The sequence below is a fragment of the Nicotiana tabacum genome, chromosome 21, assembly GCF_000715075.1.
Source record: "Nicotiana tabacum cultivar K326 chromosome 21, ASM71507v2, whole genome shotgun sequence".
Lineage (NCBI taxonomy): Eukaryota > Viridiplantae > Streptophyta > Magnoliopsida > Solanales > Solanaceae > Nicotiana > Nicotiana tabacum.
The window spans coordinates 3,282,781-3,297,843 of record NC_134100.1 but is presented as its reverse complement, the minus strand read 5'-3'; the positions used below and the strand labels follow the sequence as shown (position 1 = coordinate 3,297,843).

General features: G+C 36.8%; 1 protein-coding gene across 2 annotated transcripts; it reads right to left on the bottom strand.

Moving 5' to 3' along the window:
- Nucleotides 1-7,066: 7,066 nt before the first annotated feature.
- On the bottom strand, nucleotides 7,067-11,962 carry LOC107762087 (flotillin-like protein 6). Of its 2 annotated transcripts, none has more exons than XM_016580408.2 (3): nucleotides 11,808-11,962; nucleotides 8,697-9,665; nucleotides 7,067-7,932 (listed from the first exon to the last, which is right to left on the bottom strand). In XM_016580408.2, exons 2-3 carry the CDS (start codon nucleotides 9,624-9,626, stop codon nucleotides 7,390-7,392), a joined length of 1,473 nt encoding a protein of 490 aa, XP_016435894.1. In that variant the 5' UTR covers nucleotides 9,627-9,665; nucleotides 11,808-11,962; the 3' UTR covers nucleotides 7,067-7,389. The 2 variants fall into 2 exon arrangements, with proteins under 2 accessions (XP_016435894.1, XP_016435895.1); XM_016580409.2 differs by having other exon boundaries at nucleotides 8,697-9,653; nucleotides 11,808-11,950.
- Between the last annotated feature and the right edge of the window lie 3,101 nt (nucleotides 11,963-15,063).

Sequence of the window (15,063 nt, the reverse complement as noted above, 5' to 3'; positions counted from 1 at the left end):
AGCGGGCGGTGATGCAACCGGTGCCGGAATCATGGCACAGGAACTCTGATATGGCGTGCCGCCCAATAATCTTGGACAAGTCCTTCTGATATGCCCAAAACCACCACACTCATAACATACATCCTGGTGCTCTGGTTGTTGAAACTGAGACGGGCCTGAACGGGCCGAATAACCACGGAGTAACTCTGAATAGGAGTTACACTGATAGGAACTGGAGGTGCATTGTAGGTTGGCTGCCCAGAATGAGGCATATAAGGACCACGACTCCCTGAAGCACTGTGGGATGCCTGAAGCGCTGACTGATATGGCCTGGAAGGATGGCCTCTACCAAAAGTACCCCTGCCTCCAGATAAGGTACCACTAAAACCACCGGAATGACGAGGCCTCTTATCTGACCCCTGCCCTCTCTCCTGTGAAAGAACATCCTCGATCCGCCTGGGTGACGGTCATGCTTCCCTGCTAGAGGTGCTCGAACTGCCGGCGGTAGCTCTCTCTCTAAGTGATTGGAGGAACTTCTCAAGAAATAACTGAGAGAACTGGTCCCAAGTAAGAGCAGGCAACCCAACTGGTCTGGTCAACACATAATCCCTCCACCATTTCTTGGTAGAAACCGACATCTGAAATGCAACAAAATTGACCCCATTGTTCTCCACTATACCCATGTTCCATAGCACCTCATGACAATTGTCAAGATAATCTTGGGGGTCCTCTGAAGATGCAACACTAAAGTGAACTGGAAAGAGCTTAGTAAACCTGTCTAATATCCATAAAGCCTCAGAAGACATAACTGATCCATCACTAGCTTATGCCGCAACACCCGACTGAACTACCCCAACTGGCTGGGCTGCTGGAGTCTGAAACTGGGGAGTCATCTGTTCCGAAGTGTGAGTAGCGAGAGTCTGTACTCCTTCCCCAGCCTGAGAGACGGCTGGTGCCACAGCAAATGTACCAGCCTGGGTCACACTCTCCATAAGGCCCACTAAACGGACCAAGGCATCCTGAAGCACTGGCAATGAACCTCTCCGGGACCTGAGCTGGTCCGACAGGCACAGTCTAGGCTGGAACCTCCTCATCAAACTCTACTTGAGGCTCCACCGCTAGTGCTGCTGCTCGAGCCTTGGGCTGAGCTCTGCCCCTGCCTCAGCCTCTAGCGCGACCTCGGCCTCGACCTCTGCCCCTTGTAGGAGCTGCTGTTGGGGGCTCCGACTGCTGTCCAACTGAAGATGCGGTATGTGTCCTCTCCATCTGCGAGAGAACAGAATAGAAAGGTTCAATCATCAATGATAGAATAAAATCTCACGACAAAGAAGAATAGAAGTGAAACTGTTCCTAACTCCAGAGCCTTTGGAAGTTAAGTACAGACGTCTCTGTACCGATCCTCCAGACTCTACTAAGTTTGCTCGTGACTCGTGAGACTTGTAAACTAGTGCTCTGATATCAACTTGTCACGACCTGAAATTTCCATCGTCGAGACCGTGATGGCGCATAACATTTCACTTGCTAGGCAAGTCAAGTTAGAATCTATTATCCATTTTTACAATTGAGTTGGATAACAAGAAATACTGAAATATGAATGCTGAAGCTAAAACTGTCAAACACCTACTACAAAATCCCTGAACTTGGTGTCACAAGTGTACGAGCTACTAAAGTAATACATACAAGGGTCTGAAATAAATACAAAACTGTCTGAATGAAAATACACAACTATATAGAAACAAAGAAGGGGACTTCAGGAGCTACGGGCATTGAGCAGTTGTACCTCAAGTCTCCGTAGGCTGTCCGATCCGAGCTCTCTAGTAGCCGCTGATGGGACCGACTCCAAAATTTGCACAGAAATACAGAGTGTAGTATCAATACAACCGACCCCATGTACTGGTAAGTGTCGGGCCTAACTTCGACAAAGTAGTGACGAGGCTAAGGCGGGTCACTTGCACTACAACCTGTATGCAGTATAGATAATAATGATAGAAAAATAGAAATACTGAATAGGAAGAAGCAGTCAACTGAAAATGATAACTACCGCATCAGGAAATAAACCAGTATTGTCCAGAATTACCAATCCTTAGCAGTTCAAATGAGAATACCGAAAACCAACACATCTCAAGAAATGGAAACACATAAGTTGTTGCGGCGTGCAACCCAATTCTACCAGACAACACAAAATCCTCCCTTGTCTCACCGTAACAATATCAACAAAAGTAAATAATATATATATATATATATATATATATATGTTGCGGCGTGCAACCCGATCCCACCATATATCAATATTAGTATCATAATTCACATTTATTTCACCATATCAATCTACCCTTATTCCACCTGTTGCAACATGCAACCCGATCCTACTGTACAGTACGAATTCACTCTTATTCCACCATATCAATCTACCCTTATTACACCTGCTGCGGCGTGCAGCCCGATCCCACCATATCAGTACCAAACACTCAATGTACCTAGTCAAATCAATAGTTCAAACCACAAAACCTTTACGATCAATAAATGTCAAACTGAATCGAAAAGGAAAACTTATACAATATAAGAATCTACACAAGTAATACTACACAGCGAGACCAATCCAGCAATTTACAATTAGAAGATGCAAGCAAGTCAATTTAAGCAAATAGCAGGGTTCGTGAAACTATGAAAAAAGCTAACATCATTAACAGAAGAAGATATTGATTTAACAGGTAGCAGTTAAGCATAAAAAGTGTTTAGAGCATATAACAGTTAAGATAGGAAAGGAAATTATTAAGGAAAAATGGTAAATCAGGGAAAACAGATAATTCAGCGACGTATAAGCACTCGTCACCTCGTATATACGCCGCTCACATGAGAATCACATAGCGCATAGTCTGAGGGTTCCTAATTACCTCAAGTCAAGGTTAGGCACAATACTTACCTCACTCCGCACTCAATTCAAAGCTCTATCGGGGCCTTTCTCCTAGAATTCACCTCCAAACCACTCGTATCTAGCCACAATACTAAAGAAATCAATTACAACGCACAAATTTAGAATTCCCAAATTTTTTCCATAAAGTAAAAAATCGACCCCGGGTCTGCTGGGTCAAAACCCGAGGTTCAGACCAAAATCCATCGATCCATTCACCCCTGAGCCCGATTATGTAATTTGTTTCGAAATTTGACCTCAATTCGAGGTATAAATTCTAATTTTTTAAAAAAATTCCTAATTCTACCCAAACCCCCAATTTTCACCATGAAAATCCTAGATTTTAGGCTGAAATCCCATGAAATGTAATGGGTAATTGAAAGAAAGTAGGCTAGAATTACTTACCAACAAATTGGGGAAGAAAATCTCTTGAAAAAATCGCCTCTAGGTCTTCTAGTTTTGAAATTTTGAAAGAATGGCAAAAATTCTCTAATGGGACTGTTTTATCACTGGGCGTTAGTGTTCATCACGTTCGCGTGAACACTGACGTGTTCACGAAGAGCAGTAGCCCGAGTGGCTTTCGTGTTCGTGAGTCCCTCCCCGCGTTCGCGAAGGCTACTCCCCCTGGCCTTCGCATTCACGAGTCCATGCTCGCGTTCGCGATGAAGAGATGACTGACCTTCCCCCAGGTCCCTGAAGCTACGCATTTGCGATGAGCTGGTCGCGTTTGCGAAAGGTAAGGCCCCATCGCTCTGAATTCGCGAAGAAGAAAACCTTCCCCTATCTAGTTTACCCTTCGCGTTCGCGAGAGTACCTTCGCGAACGCAAAGAAGAACACACCAGATATCAGTTTAAGCAAAACACCAGATTTTTCTAAGTTCCAAAATACTCTATAGCCTATCCGAAACTCACCCGAGTCCTCGGGGCTCTAAACCAAACATGCACACAAGTTTAAAAATATCATACGAACTTGTCCGCGCGATCAAATTGCCAAAATAGCATCTAGAACTACGAATTGAAGACAAAATCAAATGAAATTTTCAAGAAAACTTTACAACTTCTATTTCCACAACCGAACATCTGAATCACGTCAAACCAACTTCGTTTCTCACCAAATTTCACAAACAAGTCAGAAACATAATAATGGACCTGTACCGGGTTCCGGAAGTAAAATATGGACCCGATATCAATAAGACCAAACATCAATCAAATTCTTAAAATCATTAAACTTTCAAACTTTTAATTTTCAACAAAAATTCATATCTCAAGCTAGGGACCTCGGAATTCGATTTCGGGCACACGTCCAGGTCCCAAATTACGATACGGACACACCAGAACCGTCAAAATACGGATCCGGGTCCGTTTACTCAAAACGTTGACCGAAGTCTACTCAAATTAATTTTTAAGGCAAAAATTCTTATTTTTATCAGTTTTTAACATATAAGTATCCCCGGAAAACACCTAGACCGTGCACGCAAATCGAGGAAGGCTAAATGAGATATTTAAGGCTTCAAAACACAATATTGTATTTTAAAACATGAGATGACCTATCGGGTCATCACAAAGGTAGAGCCAAAATTTGAATTCATGAGTTTTGTATTTTAGAACGACTAATTCAAGTTCTAATAATTGAATTTTAAATATAATACATATATATATTTAATGAATTTTATTAATACAGCTTCAATATTTGAGCAAAAGCTATTGAATTAGTGTATCTAAGCTTCTTCCTCCGCCCTGCATTCAGCTCAATGCATTAAGTATGTGAAATTTATTAGTTTGGTAGCGAAACTTTAAAATATTTAATGATATAGGACTATTCAAATAATGAACTGTTTGAATTGTTAGAAACCAAACTTTGGGACTTAACTAAAATTTTCCTTCGAGCGTGCTCAAACTTTAAGCTAATACACACGGAGAGGTCACGATATTAAAAGACACGTAAAATACAATATGAAGAGACCTAACAAGAGACAACATATATTAATACAGAGGCGGATCTAGAATTTGAAGTTTATGGGTTCCTATTATAATCTTAAATTAATATACAATAATAATTGGGTTCACAATTATATATTTATAGATATTTAATGAATTTTTTAATAAATATATAAGATCTCCGTAAAAGTTATCGGGTTCCCGAGAACCCAGTAACTATACTCTACATCCGCCACTGTATTAATAGACATAATAAATCATTAATCAAAATCATTGAGCGTACATGCAGTACGCACCATCACTGGAACAAATGAATAAAAATAAAATAAAATAAGATAAAAGCACATGCCAATAATATGAACATTGCTAGAATATATAAAATAAAGTCTATCGATTAATTATTTTCAAGAATGTGTTTATAAAAAATGAAGTATCATGAGTATTTATATACATGAATTAAGAATTTCTTCATAACGGTAATTGAATTTCTAACCAAATTGCAATTGGAAGTAATATTTTCATCATATTGAAAAGTATAGTAGAAAATTTAAATTATTGATACTTAAAATATTATTTGCATATCAGTAACATTAATCAAATCTGAAATTTTAAGTTAAAAAGGGTAAATGGTCTAATATACTTAATGAAATTTACTAAGTAGTAATGTACAATGGTGAGCATAATTTGATGGAGCATCATTTTTATAGCAACTAAATCAAATTCTCTAATTGCATAAACAGAAATAAATCTATCATTTAACTTGAAAAGTAGAAATCGTATTAATGTACTTATAGAAATTCATTGAGTGCTTGTAGACAATATTCAATATAATTAGGAAAGATATAAATCTATACCAAAGTTTTTCAAATTTTAAGCATAATGAGATCCTTAATAAAATTGAATCTTAAGTTGAAACGGAAAATGTTAAATGTAACAAGATGGACAGAAATTGCAATAAATTTATAAAACCAAATTAGTAAAAATATATCCACCATATATCACGCGAAATACTAAAAAATTTCATTACTAGAGAACCTAGTATTGGTACACATCGTATTAAATCCCAAAAAAGACTTGAATAAAATTATTATTTTATAAAGAACACAAATCTATTATTAAAATTTTGATAGGATATCGTGGAAGTTCTTAAATTTAGAAGATCCAAGTGAAGAAAAAAAAAACTAGTAATTTTGTTCACTCTTAAGAGGAAGAAGTAATTTTTATAGTTACAAATACACAACTAATCAATGACCAATTAGTAGACAGCTGTATATATTTACTATTAAAAATAAATTAATATATTTACTATTAAAAATAAATTAATGTATCGGATTACAAAAGAGTCAATATATTTATGTCGTTCTTATTGATACCAATATTCTTGGTTGGCTCGTAAAGTAACTCCATATATATAGTTGAAATACTAATGATTTGTCTACGCTTAAGCGTGATTATGAATGACCTCATTAAATTTATCAATTAATTCTTTTCTAATACACGAATGATAATTTTTTCCTCAAGATTTCTTTTAGTATTCAAATTAAATAGATTAGATTTCAAGTATTAATCTATTTCATTATTAACACTTATTTTATACAAAGTGTTTTATCACTTAATGGTTTTTAATCTTCTTAGAGATGCTTCATTTTGGTATAATCTATATCGAACATTTTTTTTTTTTTGGTCAAATCGAATATTTCACTTCTTAATCAGTGAGCTACCTTAAAATTTTACATTATATATACTTTCCCTTTTCTTTTGTAAATACAATTTTTAACAATAGGTTGCCTGTGGAAAAAGCGACCTGTCACCTTAAAAAATTTCAGCCCTTTCCTATTTTTTTTTAAATGCAGAATATATGTTTTTTAGCCAGATTTTTTTTAAGAATAGGTTTGCTGTAAGGTGAAGATAATTTTTTTTTAATTTTTTTCTTAAGAAGCATATAACGAGAGAATAACTTCAAGAAAAGAAAAGAAAAATGCATCTTTTTATGGGTGCATTTGATTCGAAGGACAATTTTTCTGGTAAATATTTTTCGATTTTTTTCTTAAGAAGCATATAACGAGAGAATAACTTCAAGAAAGAAAAAAAAGTGCATCTTTTTATGGGTGCATTTGATTCGAAGGACAATATTTCTGAAAAATATTTTTCGAAAAATATTTACCAGAAAAAACTGTCACAATATCCAACGTTCTCTGAAATTTAGAAAATATTTTAAATAGACTATGGAGAAAAACATAAGCAAAGTCAGTTGATTTTTCTTTTTAAATGTAAAATATTCTTAAACAAAAATATTTATTGATGTTTGGCTGCTGGAAAATAACTTACTTTCCTCTCCAACTCAAGCTGATGCTATGACAATTCTACTCAATGAGAAATTCACAATTTACCAACTGTACCTTCATATTGTTTCCAATGCACCAAAACTAACTGCATAGTAATCTACTGTTAATTCCTCCACTTGCCAATGAACCAACAATATGTACTAGTACTTATGTGTTATGTTAAGTCTACTAAATCATTTACCAGCAAGGTAGCTAATAATATTATGTGAGAAACCATTAAGCTGATTCGGTCGATGTGGTCAGGCTGGTGCTGCAAGTGTCGAGCCATGGTGGAGGCAGCATACTAGTTTGCTCATACACGGTCTGTAGCAACGGAGGAATTACACTGTAAAGCGACGCCATCTCTTTCATGACACCATTTCCCTTTCCTGCGCGTGTTCCATCGGTCATATCCCCTTCACTTGCACCAGTTGACCAAATAGTGATCTTTGGTTGCAGTCCTCTGATAGCTTCTGCGTTATATTTGGCAATGTCTGTGTATATCCTTTCATTAATCATCAAGAAATCCCTCAACGCGATGTAATTTCCTCCTAGTGCTGACAACAACGTGCGTATGTAAATCCCTTGTGCTTCTGCAAAAGCCACAAGTCCTTCAGCCTCTTTCTTCTTGGCATAGAGTGCAGCATCTGCAGCTTGTTTTTCTGCGTACGTTCCAGCATCTGCTTCGATCCTTCGAGCCTCTGCTAACTTTTGTTTCTCATACAGTATTGCGTCAGCTGCTGTTTGCTTTTGATAATACTCCGAATTTGCTTCTTGCACCTGAATTTTCACAAGCAATCAGCCACATTATGACAAAAAATCATGAATACTTAGAACGCGATCCGTTATTCTATAGATCCGAATGTCATCTGATGAAGCCGTTATTTGAATAGAACATCTAGAATAAATTAACTCTGAACAGCCATGTTAAACGCTTATCACTAGAGAACGGCTTAATTATTTGAGGGTCTTACATCCATTGCTTTGGTCTATATAAAAATACCATTAAACAATCAAGTAAAGATAATCAACTGATACCATCTGGATGGAAACATCAATAGATAGTCCAAAAATTAAAGAACAAAGAAAAACTTTTGACACATGCTAACAGTACCCTAAGGGGTCATTTGGTTACGGGATTAGGAAAAATTTGGAATTTACATTTATTCTCAGACCCCACTTGGGGATTATACTGGGTTTGTTGTTCTTGTTGTTGTTTATTCCATGTTTATTGGTATTAGCTAAAATTGATATAAATTTTATACCAGATCTTGGTATTATCTATCCCATATAGGATGCAGGATTATAATCGGAGGATATCGGATATCCTTGTTCCAAACCAAACAACCCCTTAGAACTTATGGCCTTAAACATGCCATGATATTTTTACGGCTATAAGAGTAAGTCAATAAGGATAAAATGAGAAGTTTAATTAAAAAGTTTCCATATAGAGATAAGCACCATTCTTGTTTGAACAGAGTAAAGAAGGAAAGAGTGCATATAAAATGAAACAGAGGGAATAACGGAAACACAACTAGACTCACCTTAATCTCATATTCCACATTAGCCCTACTGAGGAACTGAGCCTTGAAATTCTCAGTCTTAGTCAAGGCATTCTTTCGCTCGACTTCTTGCTGTAACTCAGCCTCTCGTATTGCCACAGCTTTTTCAGCTACCACCTCTGCCATCTTTGCCTGCTGCGACCATGCTGCCTTCTTCGTTGCTAGTTTTGCATTTGCCTCAGATACTTCAGCTTCTTGCTGATTCTCAAAAATCTTGACTTCTGATCCTACCTTAATCTCCTCCATTTTACCTTTACCTTTTCTTTGCGCGGTTATAACCTTCGTCTCAACATCAATCTTTGCAGCATTTTGAATTGTCAATCCTTCTCTCTGTTTGAATCCAACATCGCCCTTCATTTTCGCTTCAGCTACTTCAACTTTTGCCCTGTTTGCTGCTTCCATTTGAGTTTTCTGGCCCAAATATGAAAAGTACTCGTGGCCTCTAACATCAACCAGTTGCTTAATGTTAGCATTATATATCAGAAGTCCAAATTGGTTAAGCTCTAGCTGAACCTTTTCAAAAACTTCGCGCTTGAAATCCTTTGTGCCTTTAAATACATCTTCCATCGACATTGAAGCAGCCAAGACACGTGTCTCTCCCTCAATGATGCCTTGAACAAGCTCTTTTACATCATGGGAATCGCGCTGATGAAGAGAAAGAAGCCTTGCATATTTGACAAGGCTGCTGTGGTCATTAGCCCGGGGACCAATAGTGAAAACGGCAGGGAGTAGGAAAGATAGCTTCTCTTTGCTCATGGCATTGACTTCAAAGGTGTAATTTACGGGGGTAACGTCAATTTTTTCGCACTTCTGAAATGGCCATACCATAGCCTTCTTTGCAATTTTCAACTCATCAATTCCTCTGCCAGTGATGACCAAAAACTCAGATGGCTTTGCCACATGGTACCACATTGTTCTGTTTCTTTGTTGTTGCACCTCCTGAAGAAATTTCTAAAAGGTAAACTGGTTATACACCAAAATAGAACTCAATCTAAGAATATACATGCATTGTAAGATGCATAAAGAAAAATTACAAATTGACAATCTTTGTCTCAAGTACAAAAATGTCTCAAGCGGAAATAAGGATTAACTGACAGCATGATTTGGTACTGAGCTTATTGTCTGTACTGTAGACTCAATACTGAAGTGCATTAATGCTCAATATGGGAATTAGGTTGTAATGACGGCAAACTCATCAGCTTATCAGTGACGCTTCAACATCAATATTCTCATGAAGTTTCTATCCGGATTGGTCCATACCACAAAACAAGCAAAGACATAAGACTTTCTTTGGTCTGCCTCTAACTGAGTTGACATTTGAGAATTTGGATATCAAGCTTTTCGGACTTTACGCTCAAGGCACAATTAAAACATAAGTTGTAGCAATGAAAAGGAGTAGATGAAGAAATAATATTAAGTATATATGCAATGAAAGAAACAATAGCTCAAACATCAATTGTATGGTAAAAGGAATTCCCATTATTTGAAGTAATGATGTCTTTCAACTGCAAAACCATATAAAATTTCTATAGTTACAAGTTTCTAGTTAGGATTTGTGTTTTTCTTTTTGATAACTTAGAGATTCATCAGCGGCGTCAGGTTCGAAACTTGATAGAAAATGGGGCCCCCTCTGCTTTGTCCACTTAGACTTTTGTCTAAGGCACCAATCCGTGACATATTCCTACCCACACATCACGTGTTACGTTCTTACCACTAAACCAAAGGCCTATGAGTTACTTTCATGGTTTAAATGCAAAGAAGAGAAACGAGGGAGATTTTATCCATAAGTTTATCAGTGACTATACTGACTAAAAGATGTTACAAGAGCCAAAAAGAGAGAAACTAAACCAAAACAAGACAGCTTCATGATTACAGATTTATGAGCCACAAAAGTACATGACTATTAGCCAGATCAGGGAAAATTTTCTACTATTTGAAAGCCGCTAAACAGCTTTAATTCCAACATCTAATAGTCTTTAATTTCTAATTAATTAGCTGAAGCAGATACATCAATTAATCTACACATCACAAACACCACATACAATTAGAGCCTTATTTGATCACTACAATGGGGAAAACTCACCACCAAGGGATGTCAGAGGCGGATCCGGGATTTAAACTCTATGGGTTCCATTATTCCATATATGAGTTTTTTAGCATTGAACCCATTATATCTTTAATGTTATGGGTTCATAGCTACTATTTGATGCAATATTAATGAATTTTTACACATAAATTATGCTTCGCATCAAAAGTGTTAGGTTCAGATGAACCTGGTACCATAAGGCTAGATACGCCCTGAGGGATGTGGTGTGATGGCCCAGGTAGAACGATTGTAGTTTAATGTTAGGGGTTTATTCAAATCCAGTAGTTTTGGCTTAAACTATGCTCATACTTTAAAACATAAACTAAACACAAATATTTGATTTTGAACCCAGTAAATCAAATGGGTTGAGGTAGAATCCCAACATCAAAGCTATAAAGTTCAAATCTTGAATCCGTAAGATTCCTCCATGCTTAACCAGAGGTTCAAGTTTAAGCACTGGAATCGAGAAATTCCTAATAGGGATGTTTAACCTTCAGATGATCCAATACCGATGTGAATCTGGATTAGTCGGCCCAGTGAGTTCCCGGACAAATAAACCCAAAAAGAAAAAGAAAAAAAAACTCAAAGGAGAGAAAGTTGAAGATACCAATAAGATTGAGCACAATGTATATAAATTACTTGACTTGATGAACCAAATTCAAAGAAAGTAAAAGCAAGAAGAAACAGAAATTAACAATTTTTTAGCAAATTACAACAACAACAGACCTCGTAATCTCACAGTTGTGGAGGGCAGTGTACACGCAGTCTTAATTCTATATTGTGCAAGTATATTGTGCAAGTAGAGAGACTGTTTCCGATAGACTCGGCTCGGTCCAACATTTTTATTAACAAATTAAGAAAGCAAAAAGGGAATTGAAAAAGAGTAAACTATTTTACATGCAAAATCAAAACTACAACAGTCATTAGTATTAATTATTAAACTATTTTACATGCAAAATCAGAACTACATTAGTCATTACGAGCTCAAAATTGATGAAAAAACTTACCTTGGATAGAATCTCAGAAATAGAAAAACCCTAGTTTAGCAAAGAAAGTTCAGTTGAGTGATTTTATCGCCATTGTAATTCCGCGTGAGAATTATAACAAACCAGGAATTCTACTTCTATTAGTAGAAGGATCTTAACCAATGTTCACTTCTGCCAATAAATGCATGACACGTGTCCTCTGCATAAACATTTACTGTTTACCATGGTTAAATAATAGTTAAGAGAGTTACTTTTACTGAACCTCCTTAATCTTTTGGGTTTGGGAAATAATACTCTCTAAGGGGTCGTTTGGTTGAAATACGGATTATGCCGGTATAAGTTACGCCGGGATTAGTTATGCTGGGAATGTTATTTATTCACTATTTGGTATGTTGTGTTAAGAATGACAATTGCATAATTTCTAAGAAGAAGATATAAGTTATATCGATGCTAATTACCCCACCCTCTATAAGGTATAAGTTATCCCGATATTAAAATTAACACCGGAATAACTTATACCTGGTTTGCTAACCATATATAATATTAAGGTGGTATTAAATTTTTATATCACCCATATATCTTCTTATACCTCATACCAAACTGACCCCTAAATCTTTTGAATTGGATAGTAAACCCCTATGATCTTAAATTAATTTTAAAAAAGATGGTCATTGCATATACATTTAAAATGTCAAAAATAACTTTAACCCCTATGATCTTAAATTAATGAGAAAAAAAATTGGTCGTCGCATATATTTTTAAAAAATCAAAAATAACTTCAACCCCTATGATCTTAAATTAATGAGGGAAAAAATTGTGTTTATGTCTATTTTATTATCTAGGGTCTATCGGAAATTGTCCTTTGCTTTTATAGGACAGGAGTAAGGCTGCGTATACACTAACCTCCCCTGACCTTATGTATGGGATTAAACTGAGTTTTTTGTTGTTGTTGTTATTGTCTATTTTACTATCTATGTTATTCTTGTTCTTCAATTGAGTGTTAACAATAGTAAAAAAAAATATATCACTTTTCTTCCGTGCCGATGAAGTAATAGCAACTTCAGTATGAACATATGTAGAAATTGTGAATTTGTGATCAGTCTGGTAGCAAAGGCGGATTCAGAATTTAAAGTTTATGAATTCTTATAGCGACTTAAGTAAATATATGGGTTCAAAATCAAATATTTAAGGATATTTAGTAGATCTTTTTAATACATATACAGGATATGTGCAAAAGCAACCAAGTTCACGGGAACTCACATGTAATAGGTTGGATCCGCCTTTGCCTGGTAGTCCATGCAAATAATATATCGCAAATAACATACAGAACTTGTTAAATTAATTTTTTATTCGAAAAATGATATTGTATAGCCTGTAAAAATAATAGCCGAATAAATATATAAAATTTGTACATATATATATATATATATTGTAACGACCCGACTGATCATTTTGAGAAATTTTGCCTGGTTCGGCAGTTTGAGGTCACGAGCAGCTTCATAATATGTGTATCGACTTGCGTGCATGGTTGAATTTAGTTACTGGATGGTTCTGAATCAAATTGGAAGAAGAAAACTAATTTTGGAAGTTTAAACTGTGAGAATATGATCGGAATTGATCTTTTGAGTAAACAGCCCCGGAATGGGTTGTGGGTGATCTCAACAGCTTTTTATGGTGATTTTGGACTTAGGCACGCGTCCGGATTCAGATTTGGAGGTCCGTGGGATAATTTGAGGAGTTTCGGCGAAAGTTGGAAAAGTTGAAGTTTGGAAAATGGAGAAGTTTGACCCATAGTTCACTTTGGTGATATCGGGGTCGGAATACGATTTCGAGAGTTGGAACAGCTCCGTCTTGTCATTTGGGACTCGTCTGCAAATTTGGCGTCATTCCGGGTTGATTTGATAGGTTTCGGCAAGAGTTTTGGAAGTTGGAAGATTTGAAAGTTCCTAAGTTCGAATCATGGTGTGATTCGTCGTTTCGGTGCTGTTTGTTATGATTTGAGACCTCGAGCGAGTCCGAGTTAGGTTATTTGACCTGTTTGTGTGTTTAGACGGGGTTCCTGGAGCCTGGGGTGTGTTCCGGGTAGGCTACGGGTTATTTTTCCCCTTGGACTGTTGATATCTGTCAGTTAGGTTCCTCCTTCACGTTCGCATCTGCTCCTCCGTGTTCGCTAAGAGTAATTTTGGATGAGGAATTTATTGTTCTTCGTGTTCGCGTTTAACCTCTCACGTTCGCGAAGGTTTGCATTTCTCCTTCTTCGTGTTCGCAGCCTCTTCCTCGCGTTCGCATAGTAGAATTAGGAGCTGGGGGCTGGTGGCTATTTCTTCTTCGCGTTTGAGTCACACTCCCCGCGTTCGCGTAAGCTTCTGTTCTTTACTCTCCGCATTCGCGATGGCTTTTCTTGGCAGCTTCAGTTTCCTTCTTCGCGATGCACAAAAATCTGGGCGGGCAAAATATATCCCAAAATCTAGGGTTACACAATTTTCATCATATCTTGACTTGTGGAGCTCGGTTTTGAGCGATTCTTTGAAGGTTTTTCACACAAATCGATTGGGTAAGTGTTTTTCACCTAGAATCTAACATATTCCATGATTTTATCTTCATTTTTATCATTTAAATTGTGTTTTGGGTTAGGGAAAGAGTTGGTTTTTGAAGAAAATTTCTAAAAAGACAAATCGTGATTTGAGGGACCAAATAGCATCGGAATTTGATAGATTTTGTATGGTTGAGCTCGTATTGGAATAGGCTTGGGGGTTGACTTTTGGACCAATTTTTGGATTTTTTTAAAGATTGAGACTTTATGATCCGGAATAGTTTCTTATGTGTTTTGTTTGTGCTTTGAAGTTAACTTGGTTAGATTTGAGCCGTCCGGAGGTCTTTTCATCCGAGAAATGCATTTTAGAATATTAGTTTGTCGTCTTTGAGGTAAGTATCTTGCCTAACCTTGTGTGGGGGACTTCCCCTTAGGATTTAAGTCTTCTATGCTAATTGTAGTCCGTGCACGTGAGGTGACAAGTGTGTGATCGGACTTATTTGTGGGAGATTTGCCTTTAGGGTTCTTAGGTCCTTATATTCATTAAATGAGAAGTTTTTCCGATATGATTGGTTTCCTAATTGCTTGTTTTACCTCTATATGCTCCATATGATGTTGTTAGCTTTCTTCTAACTCTTACTTGTTACTTGACACTTATTTGCCTAAATTGAAGTGATTGTCTCCCTTATCGTTTTGATACTTCTTGATTGTGAGTTCCTCTATGACTTCGTGCAAATATGTTAT

Coding starts and splice junctions, on each gene's coding strand:
- LOC107762087 (XM_016580408.2), bottom strand. CDS start 9,626: ATGTGGTACCATGTGGCAAAGCCATCTGAGTTTTTGGTCATCACTGGC. Junction 7,933..8,696: donor ATGTGGAATATGAGATTAAG/GTGAGTCTAGTT, acceptor GTGAAAATTCAG/GTGCAAGAAGCAAATTCGGA.